Raw genomic sequence first — 13,735 nt, 5'->3', positions numbered from 1 at the left:
GCGCCAGGCGGCTCCGTACTGGGCTGCCCATTCTCACCGAGTAGTTGACCTGCATCCTGCCCGTACTGCTACAGAACGCAGGTACGGATTCACACTGTTATGCTCTTCAGTGCAAAAAAGAAGCTTTCCTGTATGCAGAAATCCAGAGTGTCAGGGAGAAACCCTTCTCCATGGCATGCTAGCAGTCAATGTGCAGGGATTTTTGTTTCTGTGGGAAAACATTCTATTATGGGGGTCACCGCCAGCAGTCTGAAGTGGTACAGCCCAGCCCACTTCATACACATTACCCTTGTATATAAATATATAAAACACCCTCCATTGCCATTGCCATCTGAATGACCATCCAGAATTCTACCCATTGTCTCTATTCCCATCTGTGAAATGGGTACATTGGCTCTCAGTCTCTCTTTGCCCACACCTCCGTCCACCATCTTTCATCTTAAATCCTGCATGGGACTTCTTCAGGGTCCACAAACAAATGAAGAAACGCTCACCCACCATTCCCTGCTTTCCTTCAGTTGGTCTCCAAGCGGGACACCCCCGGCGGCGACTCCAGCCTCCTACCTACCTCCAAAACGGCAGGCTCTGGGTCGAGCAGGCCCCTCACGCTTCGCAGCGTGACCGGCTGGCTGCTGTTTCTGTCTTCAGGCGTTTTTGCCGTCACCCAGCTCCATAAACAGTGCATTGTGACCGCAGTAATCTCTTCCCCGAACTAAAGGACTTTACAAGTTGTCATTAGTCTTGTTTTAAACATAGGCTTTCACGATTTAAGTCTTTTAAAAAAAAAAAGAGAGAGATCAGCTGCAAACCTTCACAAGCCAGAGTTTTCCTGAGAGTGATACCAGAGTGCTGAGCAAAAGGCAGGCACTCCGTAGACTGGAAGAGTCAGCAGATAGTTTAAATTGTAGCTGGCGGCTATTTCTGAAAAGGGGGGTGGGCCTAGGGTGTACCCTGCCATGCTCCGCTTTATTTTTGGACTTGGCACAGCAGCAAGGGGAGCAAAAAACAGGCTGAATCAATCTGGGGAAAGGGGAAAAAAGAAGCCTAGTCCATTTCATTTGTTTTGAACTGTCAAAGGAAAACAAGTTAAAGTAAGTAGCTGGAGTAACAAAAATGGTTGGATTTAACGTCTCGAGGGAGGTTAATGCTACGCAGATTTGCGAGATCTCTGGTCATTTGGCTTGGAAATTCCAACAGGGGACATTTCAGAAGGAATTCCAGGCTCAAAGGACAGGTTAGGTTTATGTACAGGAGATGTTTGTTGGGGGGGGGGGGGAACCATTTGGTGGGTTGCGCAGAAAGATCATGCCTCTAATCTCCATTGAAAGCAAGTTAAAGTGTCTTATGCGGAGAGTTGATGTTTGTCCATTCTACCTCAATTATGGAGTTCCCTTCCGGTGCGGGGGGGGGGATCTGAACTACCCCCTCCTTCATGGCCTTTCGGCAAGGGCTCAAAATTTCCCATTTCATCCAGTGTTTGAGTGATGCTTTGTCAGCTGACCCGAAGTCTGTGTGTCCTTGTAATAAAGCTGTGGTATAAATATTTGCCCTCCCGTGATGGTTTTATTGTCCTTATTATGGCTTTATTTATTTTACATATTGTACATTTTAGTGTGGTGCCGGTGTGCCCCCCTTATCCACAGGGGGGATAAGTTTCAGAACCCTCCACAGATCACCAAAACAGCAGATACGGGAAACACCCATCTCCACGGTCTGGAACATGCCGAGCTCAGACTGAGTTGTAGAGCTCAAAACATATGACTTCCGGTTTCATGGAGAAATTGGAAGTGACTTTTTAATGCCTTGGCCATTTAAAAACATCACTTCCAGTTTCTCCATGAAACCAGCACTGAAGCAACTGTGTCAATGGATGTGTGCCGCATCCCACAGTGGGGGGGGGGGCAGTCATGAAGGCCTCCTCAAGGGAAGGGAATGTAACGCCTTACTTCAGGATTGCATTGTGGCTGCATTGGCGCTAGAAAGTTGGATAGAATTGGGTTTATGATCAATTTGCAATCCCTAGAGAGGGCTATGAATTCTCCAAGATTCTTATGGGACCCTGGACATACCTCAGATGCAGTAGTTGTAATATCGTGGTTTATGTTTCTTTTGGAAATGAAGTATAGGAGGAAAGGAAGACAGGATGAATTATTTTGCCCTGATGTAATTATGGTTGAACAAGAAGTGTATGATCTCAAAGTAGGCTTTGTGTACTGTAACTTCATGCTGTATGGGTTAACCTAAACTAAGAAGCAGCAATGTGGATCAGATATTTTTTATGGTGAAAGGGTTTTATGGCAGTAAAGCTGGCTAAAAAGTTTTAGAAGGTGTATTTTTAGAAAGGGTTAGAAAGTTTTCGTTTGAAAATGAGTTCGAGATAAGCGAAGGCGTGTAAATAAAAGTGTTGTTGGATTGGAGTTGATGCCACTGGGGTCTGTCCCTGAGAGATGCAGTTTCTTACTGTGTGTGTGTGTTGTGTTTTTTTTTAATTAAGTGACTGCAATGACAAAGCAGGAGATAAGACACCAGGAATTCCTGGACACAAGATAAATGGTACTTTCCCTTTGCATGCCGCAATCATAAGATCTCTAGGAGACTGACACATGGCAAGGGGTGGGGGCTTTTTCTTTCCCTACTTAAGCAACTTTAGAAACCCCCAATAATGAATGTCAACATGACTGCTGAGATAAGGGCTGTCATTAAAATCCTACAGAAAACTACTGGCCCCACCACTAAGCTAAAACAGTTCATTGGTCCAGTTAGATCAGTACAGCCTGCTCCGAATATCAGCGACTCTCCAGAATTTCAGGTGTGGACTGAAATCCATGAAGACGGCTGAGACTGTTGCCTCCGGCAGCAGACTGGGGGGAGATGACTACCTCTAGCCACCTGCCCTATTCCTACTCTTCCAGGATTGGAAAATAGACATCGCTGCTTTTCATGATAATATGAGAGGAAGATATGAGAAAGATATGAGAGTTCTAGTCTGACTGCAACATCACGGCTGCCCATTTCAGCCTTGTCTGATGTACCCCAGAGTGGTATTGTGAACATCACTGAGATAATTTTGATTTAGCCATGTGGAGATGATCAAAGAGTGTTATTTTTTTTAAAGAATGATAAAACCAAACCACTTTCACTCCCAAACCAGTCCGCCTGGTTTCTGTCCAGCATTAGAGGCATATTTTCAAGGCTATGTTTGATGGCTTGAGGGCTAGAAACTTGCTTTTTCTTCTCTTTTTTCTCCCCAAAAGCAGAGTTATGGTGGGAGCTGAATTCTGCAACCATTGCTCTATTTTTCTCCTCTTCCATGATGCAGTCACAGTGCTATGTTGGGGCAGTTTAAGAGAAGCTCTGACAAACCAAGAGTCTTCTTCTTGGAGATGGTTGGAGGGAGGGAGGGGAGAGAGAAATGGAAGGATGAAAATTGTGCTCATAAAAGATGTTGTTGCCGTTTGCCTGCCTGCCAAATCAGATATCATTTCAAAAGCTGCAAAACCAGTCTGGTCTCCCGCGGTATACGAGCTAGCAAATTACGGCACGCAAATCTTTGCCGCACTTCTTAAACTAAAAAGAGCAAGAGGCAGAGATGCGGCAAGTATAAACACAGTGAGAAACAAGTCATGTTCCCATTCCAGCATGGCACATTCAGCTCACCTTCAGGCAGCTGCAAGCAGAGCTCCACGCATGCACAATATGATTGGCCAACAGCCGTCAGGATATCCTGTATGGGGTTTTATCTTATTTTTAAGCAGGTTCATGACACTGTTAAAAGGCATTTGGGGGAGGTGGGGAACACAAAAGAGAAAAACAGATGGGAGGGAGGAGAAATTTCCTGACACCCCCCCAAGCCCACCTTGGAGACGGTACTGTACATATGCGGAAACAGGGTACTGGTGATGTGGCAGCAGCCACAAGCCTGGCTGGCTTTAAAAGGAGATTTGGCTCCATTTTAACCACAAGCCACACCAGAGAAACAGGATACAAATGCACAAAAAAACAAACAAGAGGCGATTGTACGTAATTGTACATTTCAACGCATTTCAAGTGGCCAAAATATTTGAAACTCGAGCTACTAAAAAGGAAATCTGGCCTGTTTATGAAAGAGGGAGGTCCAGAAAAGGCTATCAGCCATGAGGGTTAAATAGATGATTATGTAGAGCCTCCAGGTTCAAAAGCAGTCTACCTCTGAAGAGCAGCTGAGGGAGACCAAACAAGAGATATGAGAGCACTTGACTTACTGCCCTGCTTCTGGTTGGCCACTATGGACTTTTGCCTTGATCCAGCAGGGCTCTTATTCAGTGGCGTAGCTAGAGGGGGTGCAAAGCACTAAGTGGCCCTTCTCCCTCCCTTTAGGAGCCAGGCATTCCGCCTCCATTTTGCTCCCACCACCCAGAATGGCTCTGAAGGGGAAGGGGAGGGGCCACTTGCAAGGCGCATTCAGGAGCCTGCAAAACTTATTGCTTTGCACCCTTCTAGCTCCGCCACTCCTCTTATGTTCTTCTTACGCAAGCATTTGTAGCAACAGAGCTTGCCTAAGGTGTCCTTGTGCTGGAGGCAGCATACCCAACTGTGAACCCCCTTGCCTGGCAAAGCCTCTGTTGCCCTCATTCCCTGGACTGATGCAGGAAAAGGAGAAGAAATGTGGAGAAGAGGAGAGTGGTGGGCAAGAGCGTCTCTGACCCTCTAGGCCACCACTCTTCTCTCCTGGTCTGACCCCTTTTCCAATACAGGAAGCAGGAACAGCAGCAAGTGGGTAGATGGCAATGGGCGGCCCCTGCCGATCTGCTGCCTGAGGCAACCACCTCAGTTGACCTCATGGATGGTACTGCCCAGCCCAGTCAGATGTGCTTCAGGAGCTGTGCCTGCAGTTCACCCCACCGATCCAACCACCACTCCTGCATTCGGCATACCCAAAACCAAGCTGTGACCTGTTCTCCCAGTCCACAGCCTGTGGTCACTGTGTTGGATTTTCTGTGTCGGTTGTGACAGTTTATGCATGGGGGAAATACAACAGATGGATGATGATGCTATAAAGTGAATAAGAACAGCCCCACTGGATCAGGCCATAGGCCCATCTAGTCCAGCTTCCTGTATCTCACAGTGGCCCACCAAATGCCCCAGGGAGCACACCAGATAACAAGAGACTTCATCCTGGTGCCCTCCCTTGCATCTGGCATTCTGACATAGCCCATTGCTAAAATCAGGAGGTTGCACGTACACATCATGGTCTGTAAACCATAATGGATTTTTCCTCCAGAAACTTGTCCAATCCCCTTTTAAAGGCATCCAGGCCAGATGCCATCACCACATCCTGTGGCAAGGAGTTCCACAGACCGACCACACGCTGAGTAAAGAAATATTTTCTTTTGTCTGTCCTAACTCTCCAAACACTCAATTTTAGTGGATGTCCCCCAGTTCAGGTGTTATGTGAGAGTGTAAAGAGCATCTCTCTATCCACTCTATCCTTCCCATGCATAATTTTGTATGTCTCAATCATGTCCCCCCTCATTCGTTTCTTTTCTAGGCTGAAGAGGCCCAAACGCCGTAGCCTTTGCTCATAAGGAAGGTACCCCAGCCCCTTAATCATCTTAGTTGCTCTCTTTTGCACCTTTTCCATTTCCACGATGTCCTTTTTGAGATGTGGCGACCAGAACTGAACACAATACTCCAGGTGTGGCCTTACCATTGATTTGTACAACGGCATTATAATATTAGCCGTTTTGTTCTCAATACCTTTTCTAATTATCCCAAGCATAGAATTGGCCTTCTTTACTGCCGCCGCACATTGGGTCAACACTTGCATCGACCTGTAGAAGTGGCATGAATTCAAGGAGAGACAATTGCTGAAGCACCCATAGGATAAAGCTCAGGGACTTGTATCTAAAACATCTAAGGCCATAATGTGAGGTCCAGAAGAACTCAGTTTTTTCAGTACTAGAGTTCAGCACTGGAATTCACATTGCATGCAGGAGAACACTGGGAGTCTATGCAAGTTCGCTTTCACCACCACCTAGCCACAACCACACATCAAGGGTTTGGGTGGGCAGACCTTCTAGGACCCAGGGCATGACACACATGCACACCTCTAAGGCCTGGAACAACCACATATTTTAACGTGAATGGTTCAAATTCCATCTGAACCACAGTCTCATTGATGAGCCTTGTTCAGATCTCTCTCTCAGCCTCTCGGTGTAATAAATTGAATTAAGATCTATTATGGCAAACGTGTTGAGAGGCTGCCAAGATAAGACAGCAACTTCATCTCTATGAGAATTTAAGGATAAGGTGACTAAATCCCCCTGAATTCCCCTCTCCGCTTTGCTCTGGTTTTGTGGTTGCACAGGTGCTCTGTCGAACATGGAAACTTTTTTTTTGTCAAGTCATTGTCTTCTTCTCTTTCCTACATAGAACATGTTTGTGCAGAACCTCAGTCCAGTGACCAAATTTACAGAGGCTGAGGTGCAAATGACCACAGTGCAGGAATTAATACCAACTCTTAATTCCTACAACAGATATGAGAAGTTCCATATCAGCACAGATATCCATCCTACTAGTGCCGGCTCCAGCTTCTGGGCAAAATGCCATGAGCCCTCACCACGCCAGTGGTGTACACTCTCCATGCTTTGGAAGGCAACTGCACACAACCTCCACCACCCCCCAAAAAATGGTGCGCAAGAACTGGAGACAGAGAGGAGACCTCCTTCATGCTGCCACAACCGCCAGCTTTAGCAGCAACAATGAAGATGGACTCTTGGCCACCTGCTGCCTGGTTCCCAGCTGGCTTTCTCAAATCAGCACCCAACTGTGCAGCCCTGCCAGGTGGCAGTTGAAAACATGGAGCAGCAATGAACTGTCTTTCTGTCTTCTTCCTGTCTTCTTGGTGTTATTCACCTATTTCTGCCCAGCCCACACATTTGATCTGTTGCTTATTTACAACGTTGGGGAGAAATGGCTCAAACAAATCCAGGAGGTCCCAACCCATGAGACAGTGTCAACAGGAAGGACATCTAGGAACTATAACATGACATCGGGGGTGGGGAGAAAACTGGTCCATTGCTGCTGCCTGCTCCCTGCAGTCGCTTGGTAAGACTCCCCATGGCCCTGGCTTACTGGGCTACAGAGGGGAGCAGCAGCAGCCTCTCGCCGCCTTGGCCAGGCAGGGGCCAAGGTGGGAATTGAGTCCTACAGTTGAGTGAATACTAAACGGCTTTCAGAACATGGAAAACTCCAGCCAGTACAAAAAAAAAACACATTTACAGAAGCAGAAACCAAGTACAGGCATGTATCACTTAACAACCTTCCACTTAAAGACAGACCGCCTATATGAAGTTGTCAAAGTACAACAAAGAGGCTCTTAATAAGGCAGGTCTCCCACTGCCTGCAGCAGAGTGTCTGTTTACACAACAAAGAGACTCTTAATGCAAAGAAGAGGCATCCAGTGGCCTGTGCAGCCAGGGAATGTTCGGCAGGGAATGTCTGTTTTACACAACAAAGGCACTAGATTAGGCTGAATATTCACTTAACAACTCAATTGCATAACAACGGGGATTGGAGAACACATCCTCATTATTAAGTGATGCATACCTGAACTGGAAACCCACACCAGCAAGCCCTGTGGGGCCCCATCTTCCTTGATTCCAAACCATACCATAAGATTCAGGGCAGGAAAAAAAGGAAGTGGGGAGCATACAAGTTGCTCCCTAGAAGGTCTTCTGGAAATCCTCATATAAGCAATCTTTGGAACTTGCTGCCGTAAGACGTGGCAATGGCCAGTACTTAGATGGTTGTACTGAAGAGTGTCAGACAGCACTATAGATTAGAATTTACTTCTTAGTAAACACACATAGGATTGCACCCCACATCTCTCTCTCTCTCTCTCTCTCACACACACACACACACACACACACACACGCACACACACACACACACACACACACGGCACTCCCTGCTGGATAATCCCAACAAGAACAGGCAACCCTGTCATTCGTTATGTGGATACGGACCTGGACATTCTCCCAGATCTCCTTACCTGGATGACGTCTTTCCTCACGTTAACGAGATACAGCCAATCGCTGACCCTCGGGTAGCTGTTCAGCTCCACTGTCCTGTCATTCAAGGGGACATTCAATTTGCACTGCAACTGGATGCCAATATAGCGGACAAGCTTCACCTGCCAAGGGAGGAAGGAGGAAGGTTAAAGCAGCACACTTTGCACACAGCATCCCTAGTTCAAAAGGATCTCCAAGTGCCGGGCTGGCGATCTTGGAGACATGTTGCCAGCTGATGTAGACCAGTGGCTCTCAAACTTCTTAGCGCTTTTCAGGACCCACTTTTCAGAATGACAATCTGTTGGGGCCCACCAGAATGGATGTCATTAACCTGGAAGCGATGTCATGGCCAGAAGCGACATCATCAATTTAGGCTTCCAACCGAAGCCACAATCTGCCAAAGGTCCCATGACACAGCGTGATCACGAACAGAGTGAACTCCTGCTGCTATTTTGCATAGCTCGGAATCCAAACATTCCAGCTCAGAAGTCACAGCAGAAAGCAGAACTGGATCCTTCTCCAACCACACAGTCTCCGTGTGGCCCCTCCCCCCCAAACTGTCATACCAGTGGGGAAGGGCACTTGCTGGGATAGGGAGCAAAGTCAGGCACCGGGGAATGCCTGTGCTAGGGAGACCTGGGCTCCCATTCCCACTCGACTCCGTTGGCTGAACACAATCTCACCGGCACCCTGCCCAGTGGGCATTTCCCCTGGTGCCTGACTTTGCTCTCCATCCCAGCAGATGCCCTTTCCCGCTGGTGTGACAGTTTGGGGGGGCTACGCACCCATGGCCTCCCTTGGATCCACCCTGCCACCAAGGCAGTTTCCCCCCCCCCCAAAACGACTCCACCTCAAGCTGCCAATTTTGACTGAATGTCAGGGCCAGCCCATCCATGAGGTCAACTGAAGCAGCAGCAGACTTTGAGGGGGGCTGCCCATCTTTGTCTGCCAACTTGCCTCCACTGCTGCTCCTTCTCCAGTCACTTCTGATACAGGGAGTGATTCCTTTTCTAAGGAAGAGGAAACACAGAGCTAGAACTCTGTAGATAGTGGGAGGATTCGAGGCCGGCCCATCTTTTGATAACAGGGAAGACTTTTGGCAGGCCATCTCATGAGTCAGGAGATCTTGGGTCAGCCCTGCTGAAACTATTCCTGAAGATTTATTTTCTAGCATGATGTTATGCTGGAAATTCCCTGTTGAGTTTCAGAGGTCACCTGGAGACTGATGCCAGTTCCTGAAAACATCAGGACAAGCCTGGAGCAATTAACCCCCTAAGGCAAGCGCTTTGCAGGGCAGAGCCAGTGCCATGGAGATTACAGACAGGACCCGGGCAGTGACAATCTACAACAGTGTCAGACTTCAGCAGAGGTCTAGCAAATCTAAGCAAAGGGGCTCTTAGCAGATTCAGGTGCTACATGGACCAAGGATCAGACATGGATAAGGCAACTTCACACACACAACACAAGACCACCCATAGCTCAAGGGTGGAGCAGCTGCTTGGTGTGCTGAAGGTCCCAGGTTCAATCCCTGGCAGCATCTCAAAGTACTTACTGGAAAAACTTCACCTCTGAAACCCTGGAGAACTACTGTCAGGACGCCCAGTTCAATCCACAACACTGAGCTAGACAGATCAAGGTACATTTGATCTAACTTGGTACTGCTGGACCCCAGTATCCATTTATTCATTTACTAGTATCCATTTATTTATTTATTTATTTGGTTGGGCCCCCAGGTTCCATTTATTTTTTTACTTATTTATATCCCACTTTATCTCCCAAGTGGGCATTCAAAGCAGCTTACAAAAAGTCAATAAAAACATAAAATACTATATAAAAAATGTATTAGCAGTCCCTTAAAAAGTATATAATCTAAAAATTAATTAAAAGCTGGGAGCAAAGAGCAGAAGAACCAGTAAACTCTAAAAAAATAAATAAATACAAGCCCATAAAACTAATGCTTAAAAACTTTAAATATCCATATTAAAAAGCCAGAAAGTCAGAAGGTGAGAGTAAAAAAACATGTCTTTAATCCCTGCCAGAAAGCCTCTAAGGAGGCAGCAGTGTGTAGACTAAGAGGGAGGGAATTCCAAGGAGCTGGTGCCACTATGAAAAAGGCAGTACTCCTGGTGCCATTCCACCCACCTCCATAGGTGGTGACACCCATAAAAGGGCCCTCTCCGATGACCCTCCATTCTGGAACCCCACGTAGATATGGAATCTGCTGATACTGGGGTCCGAATTTAAATCCCTTTAAAAACAAAAAAGCACCAAAATGGGGGTTCAGGGAACACCCATTTTGGTGCTTTTTTGTTTTTAAAGGGATTTAAATTCAGACCCTGGTATCCACTGGCATCCACGGTGATTCAAATCCACAGGCGCAGGACCCACGGATACCAGGGCCTGACCGCATAACACAACTTCCTGACCATCTTTTTGTGCCGGGTCAACACTTTCCTTCCCCGAGCTCTTCCAGGTTCTCCGTTTATATCGGCTCTTGAGTATTCAGTTTTAAAATAAACGTTTATTGGTTTTACTCCGCGGCCCTTGCATTTTAACGACGTGCACACACCCTTCTCGGAAAGCCTTTTAAAACTAGAAACATGGGATGTGAGAGTCCTATAAAAAAAATGAGTAACACACAAAGGAAAACACACTCCACGGCTCCCCAGGATCGGCTCATGTCCTCTTGGCTCTTAAGGGGACAGCTTGCTTTCAAGCTGCCGGGTTTCGAGTTACCACAACACAACCTCCGGGGAGATTTTCTCACGGCTTCCATGTCACCCAGAGGGCAAAACACAAGCTTCAAAGGCTCCAAAACAAAAAAGGCAAAAAAAAGGGGGGCTTGGAGGTATTGCTAACTGAATTTTCATGATCCAAACAAAGGCTGTTTTTATGAAGACGAGATGCAGGAGGGGCTCTTCCTCCCCTTTTCTGGGCTGTCCAGCTCAGAGCTAATGCACAAGGAAATGAAACACACACACACACACACACACACACACACACACACTCTTCTCCCCTCCCCTTGTTGTTAAAAAGCTATGATGCCACTTGTAGGAGCTGCTTATCAGCCACGACAGTTCACCTACAGCTGGTACAACATGGAAATGACCCCACCGTGAGGGTCTTGCTCAGCTGTAGGGGTCTCTCCTGCAGAATCAGCCCTGGGGCAGGAAGACGAGGGGTCAGCACTCAGCATCAAGGCACACACTTGGTACCCTGGCATGCATTGGGTACCCAGTTCCATCCATAGCATCTTCAGCTAAAAGGACCTTGAGGGTGGATCAATGTCTGCACGCAGCAATGCTAAGCAGTTGCCGGGGCTGCGCTCACCACTGGCCCATAATCTTCCCCGCATAGTTCCTCCAATAGCATTACTTTGGGCACTGTGGGGGAGAATAGGGACCACAAAGGGGGGCTATTAAATGGGGAAATTAGCTTAGCGGTAGGAGCACCGGACTTACTAGCCAAAGATCACAAGTTCAATCCTGAAATGAATAAATAAATATTTATAGAATGTATACTCCACGTTGCGATCCCGCTAAAGGCACTCAAGGCCACTAAAGACCCAAATGTGACACTGAGCTGGTGTAGCTTAGCAGTGAAGAGACTGAGTTGCAGTTAAGGACCACCTTGGCTCAAATCTGACCTTTGCTATGAATCCACCAGGTGAACGTGGACAAGCTACTCCGCCCCAACAAAAATATATTAGACTTGATGCTACCATGGCATGTGACTGCATTGGGAGAAGTGTTACATATTTGTACTTTTAACAGGCTACACTGTATACACTTTAAACAATGAAAGCAAATGGGACTTACTCTTGGGTAAGTGCAGGTAGGATTGCAGCCTAGGATTGTTAAAAAATTTTCCTGTTTGATTATGTCACTTCGGTCATGTGATCAACTTCATAAGAACATAAGAACAGCCCCACTGGATCAGGCCATGGACCCATCTAGTCCAGCTTCCTGTATCTCACAGCGGCCCACCAAATGCCCCAGGGAGCACACCAGATAACAAGAAACCTCATCCTGGTGCCCTCCCTTGCACTGGCATTCTGTCATAGCCCATTTCTAAAATCAGGAGGTTGCACATACACATCATGGCTTGTAACCCGTAATGGAATTTGCCGCCAGAAACTTGTCCAATCCCCTTTTAAAGGCATCCAGGCCAGATGCCATCACCAAATCCTGTGGCAAGGAGTTCCACGGACCAACCACACGCTGAGTAAAGAAATTTTCTTTTGTATGTTCTAACCCTCCCAACACTCAATGTTAGTGGATGTCCCCTGGTTCTGGTGTTATGTGAGAGTGTAAAGAGCATCTCCCTATCCATTCTGTCCATCCCCTGCATAATTTTGTATGTCTCAATCATGTCTCCCCTCAGACGCCTCTTTTCTAGGTTGAAGAGGCCCAAACACCGTAGCCTTTCCTCATAAGGAAGGTACCCCAGCCCAGGAATCATCTTAGTTGCCTTCTTGCACCTTTTCCATTTCCACTGTCCTTTTTGAGATATGGCAACCAGAACTGGACACAATACTCCAGGTGTAGCCTTACCATCGATTTGTACAACGGCATTATAATATTAGCCGTTTTGTTCTCAATACCTTTTCTAATTATCCCAAGCATAGAATTGGCCTTCTTTACTGCCGCCGCACATTGGGTCGACACTTTCATCGACCTGTCCACCACCACCCCAAGATCTCTCTCATGATCTGTCACAGACAGCTCAGAACCCATCAGCCTATATGTGAAGTTTTGATTTTTTTTTGCCCCAATGTGCATGACTTTACACTTACTTACATTGAAACGCATCTGCCATTTTGCTGCCCACTCTGCCAGTCTGGAGAGATCCTTCTGGAGCTCCTCACAATTACTTCTGGTCTTCACCACTCAGAAAAGTTTGGTGTCGTCTGCAAACTTTGCCACCTCACTGCTCAACCTGGTCTCCAGGTCATTTATGAAGAGGGTGGAAAGCACCAGTCCCAGGACAGATCCTTGGGGCACACCGCTTTTCACCTCTCTCCACTGTGAAAATTGTCCATTGACACCCACTCTCTGTTTCTTGGTCTTCCACCAGGTCTCAATCTAGGAGAGGACCTGTCCTCTAATTCCCTGACTGTGGAGTTTTTTCAGTAGCCTTTGGTGAGGGATCATGTCGAATGCCTTCTGAAAGTCCAGATATATAATGTCCACGGGTTCTTCCGCATCCACATGCCTGCTGACCTTTTCAAAGAATTCTAAAAGCTTTGTGAGGCAAGAGTTACCCCTACAGAAGCCATGTTGATTCTCCCTCAGCAAGGCCTGTTCGTCTATGTGTTTTGAGATTCTATCTTTGATGAGGCATTCCACCATCTTACCCGGTATAGATGTTAGGCTGACCAGCCTATAGTTTCCTGGGTCCCCCCTCTTTCCCTTTTTAAAGATTGGTATGACATTTGCTATCCTCCAATCCTCTGGCACTGTGGCCGTATTGAGGGACAAGTTGCATATTTTAGTCAAGAGATCAGCAACTTCATTCTTCAAATCCTTAATAACTCTTGGGTGGATGCCATCAGGGCCCGGTGACTTATTGATCTTTAATTTATCAATGAGGACTGAAACATCTTCTCTTTCAACATCTACCTGACTTAATTCCTTGGTCAGGAGGGGCCGTTCGGGCAGCGGTATTTGCCCGAGGTCTTCTGC

General features: G+C 47.0%; 1 protein-coding gene across 1 annotated transcript in view; it reads right to left on the bottom strand.

Moving 5' to 3' along the window:
• KSR1 (kinase suppressor of ras 1) overlaps nt 1-13,735 on the bottom strand; it is a 109,020-nt gene that overhangs the window by 50,279 nt on the left and 45,006 nt on the right. Inside the window, exon 2 of the mRNA XM_066636627.1 lies at nt 8,033-8,173. Within this exon, the coding sequence (XP_066492724.1) occupies nt 8,033-8,173 (141 nt within the window). The remainder of the gene's footprint in view (nt 1-8,032; nt 8,174-13,735) is intronic.

This window comes from Tiliqua scincoides, chromosome 8 (genome assembly GCF_035046505.1).
Source record: "Tiliqua scincoides isolate rTilSci1 chromosome 8, rTilSci1.hap2, whole genome shotgun sequence".
NCBI classification, from domain to species: domain Eukaryota; kingdom Metazoa; phylum Chordata; class Lepidosauria; order Squamata; family Scincidae; genus Tiliqua; species Tiliqua scincoides.
Note: the sequence above shows the minus strand (reverse complement) of the source record. Positions and strands in the feature narration are given on the sequence as shown.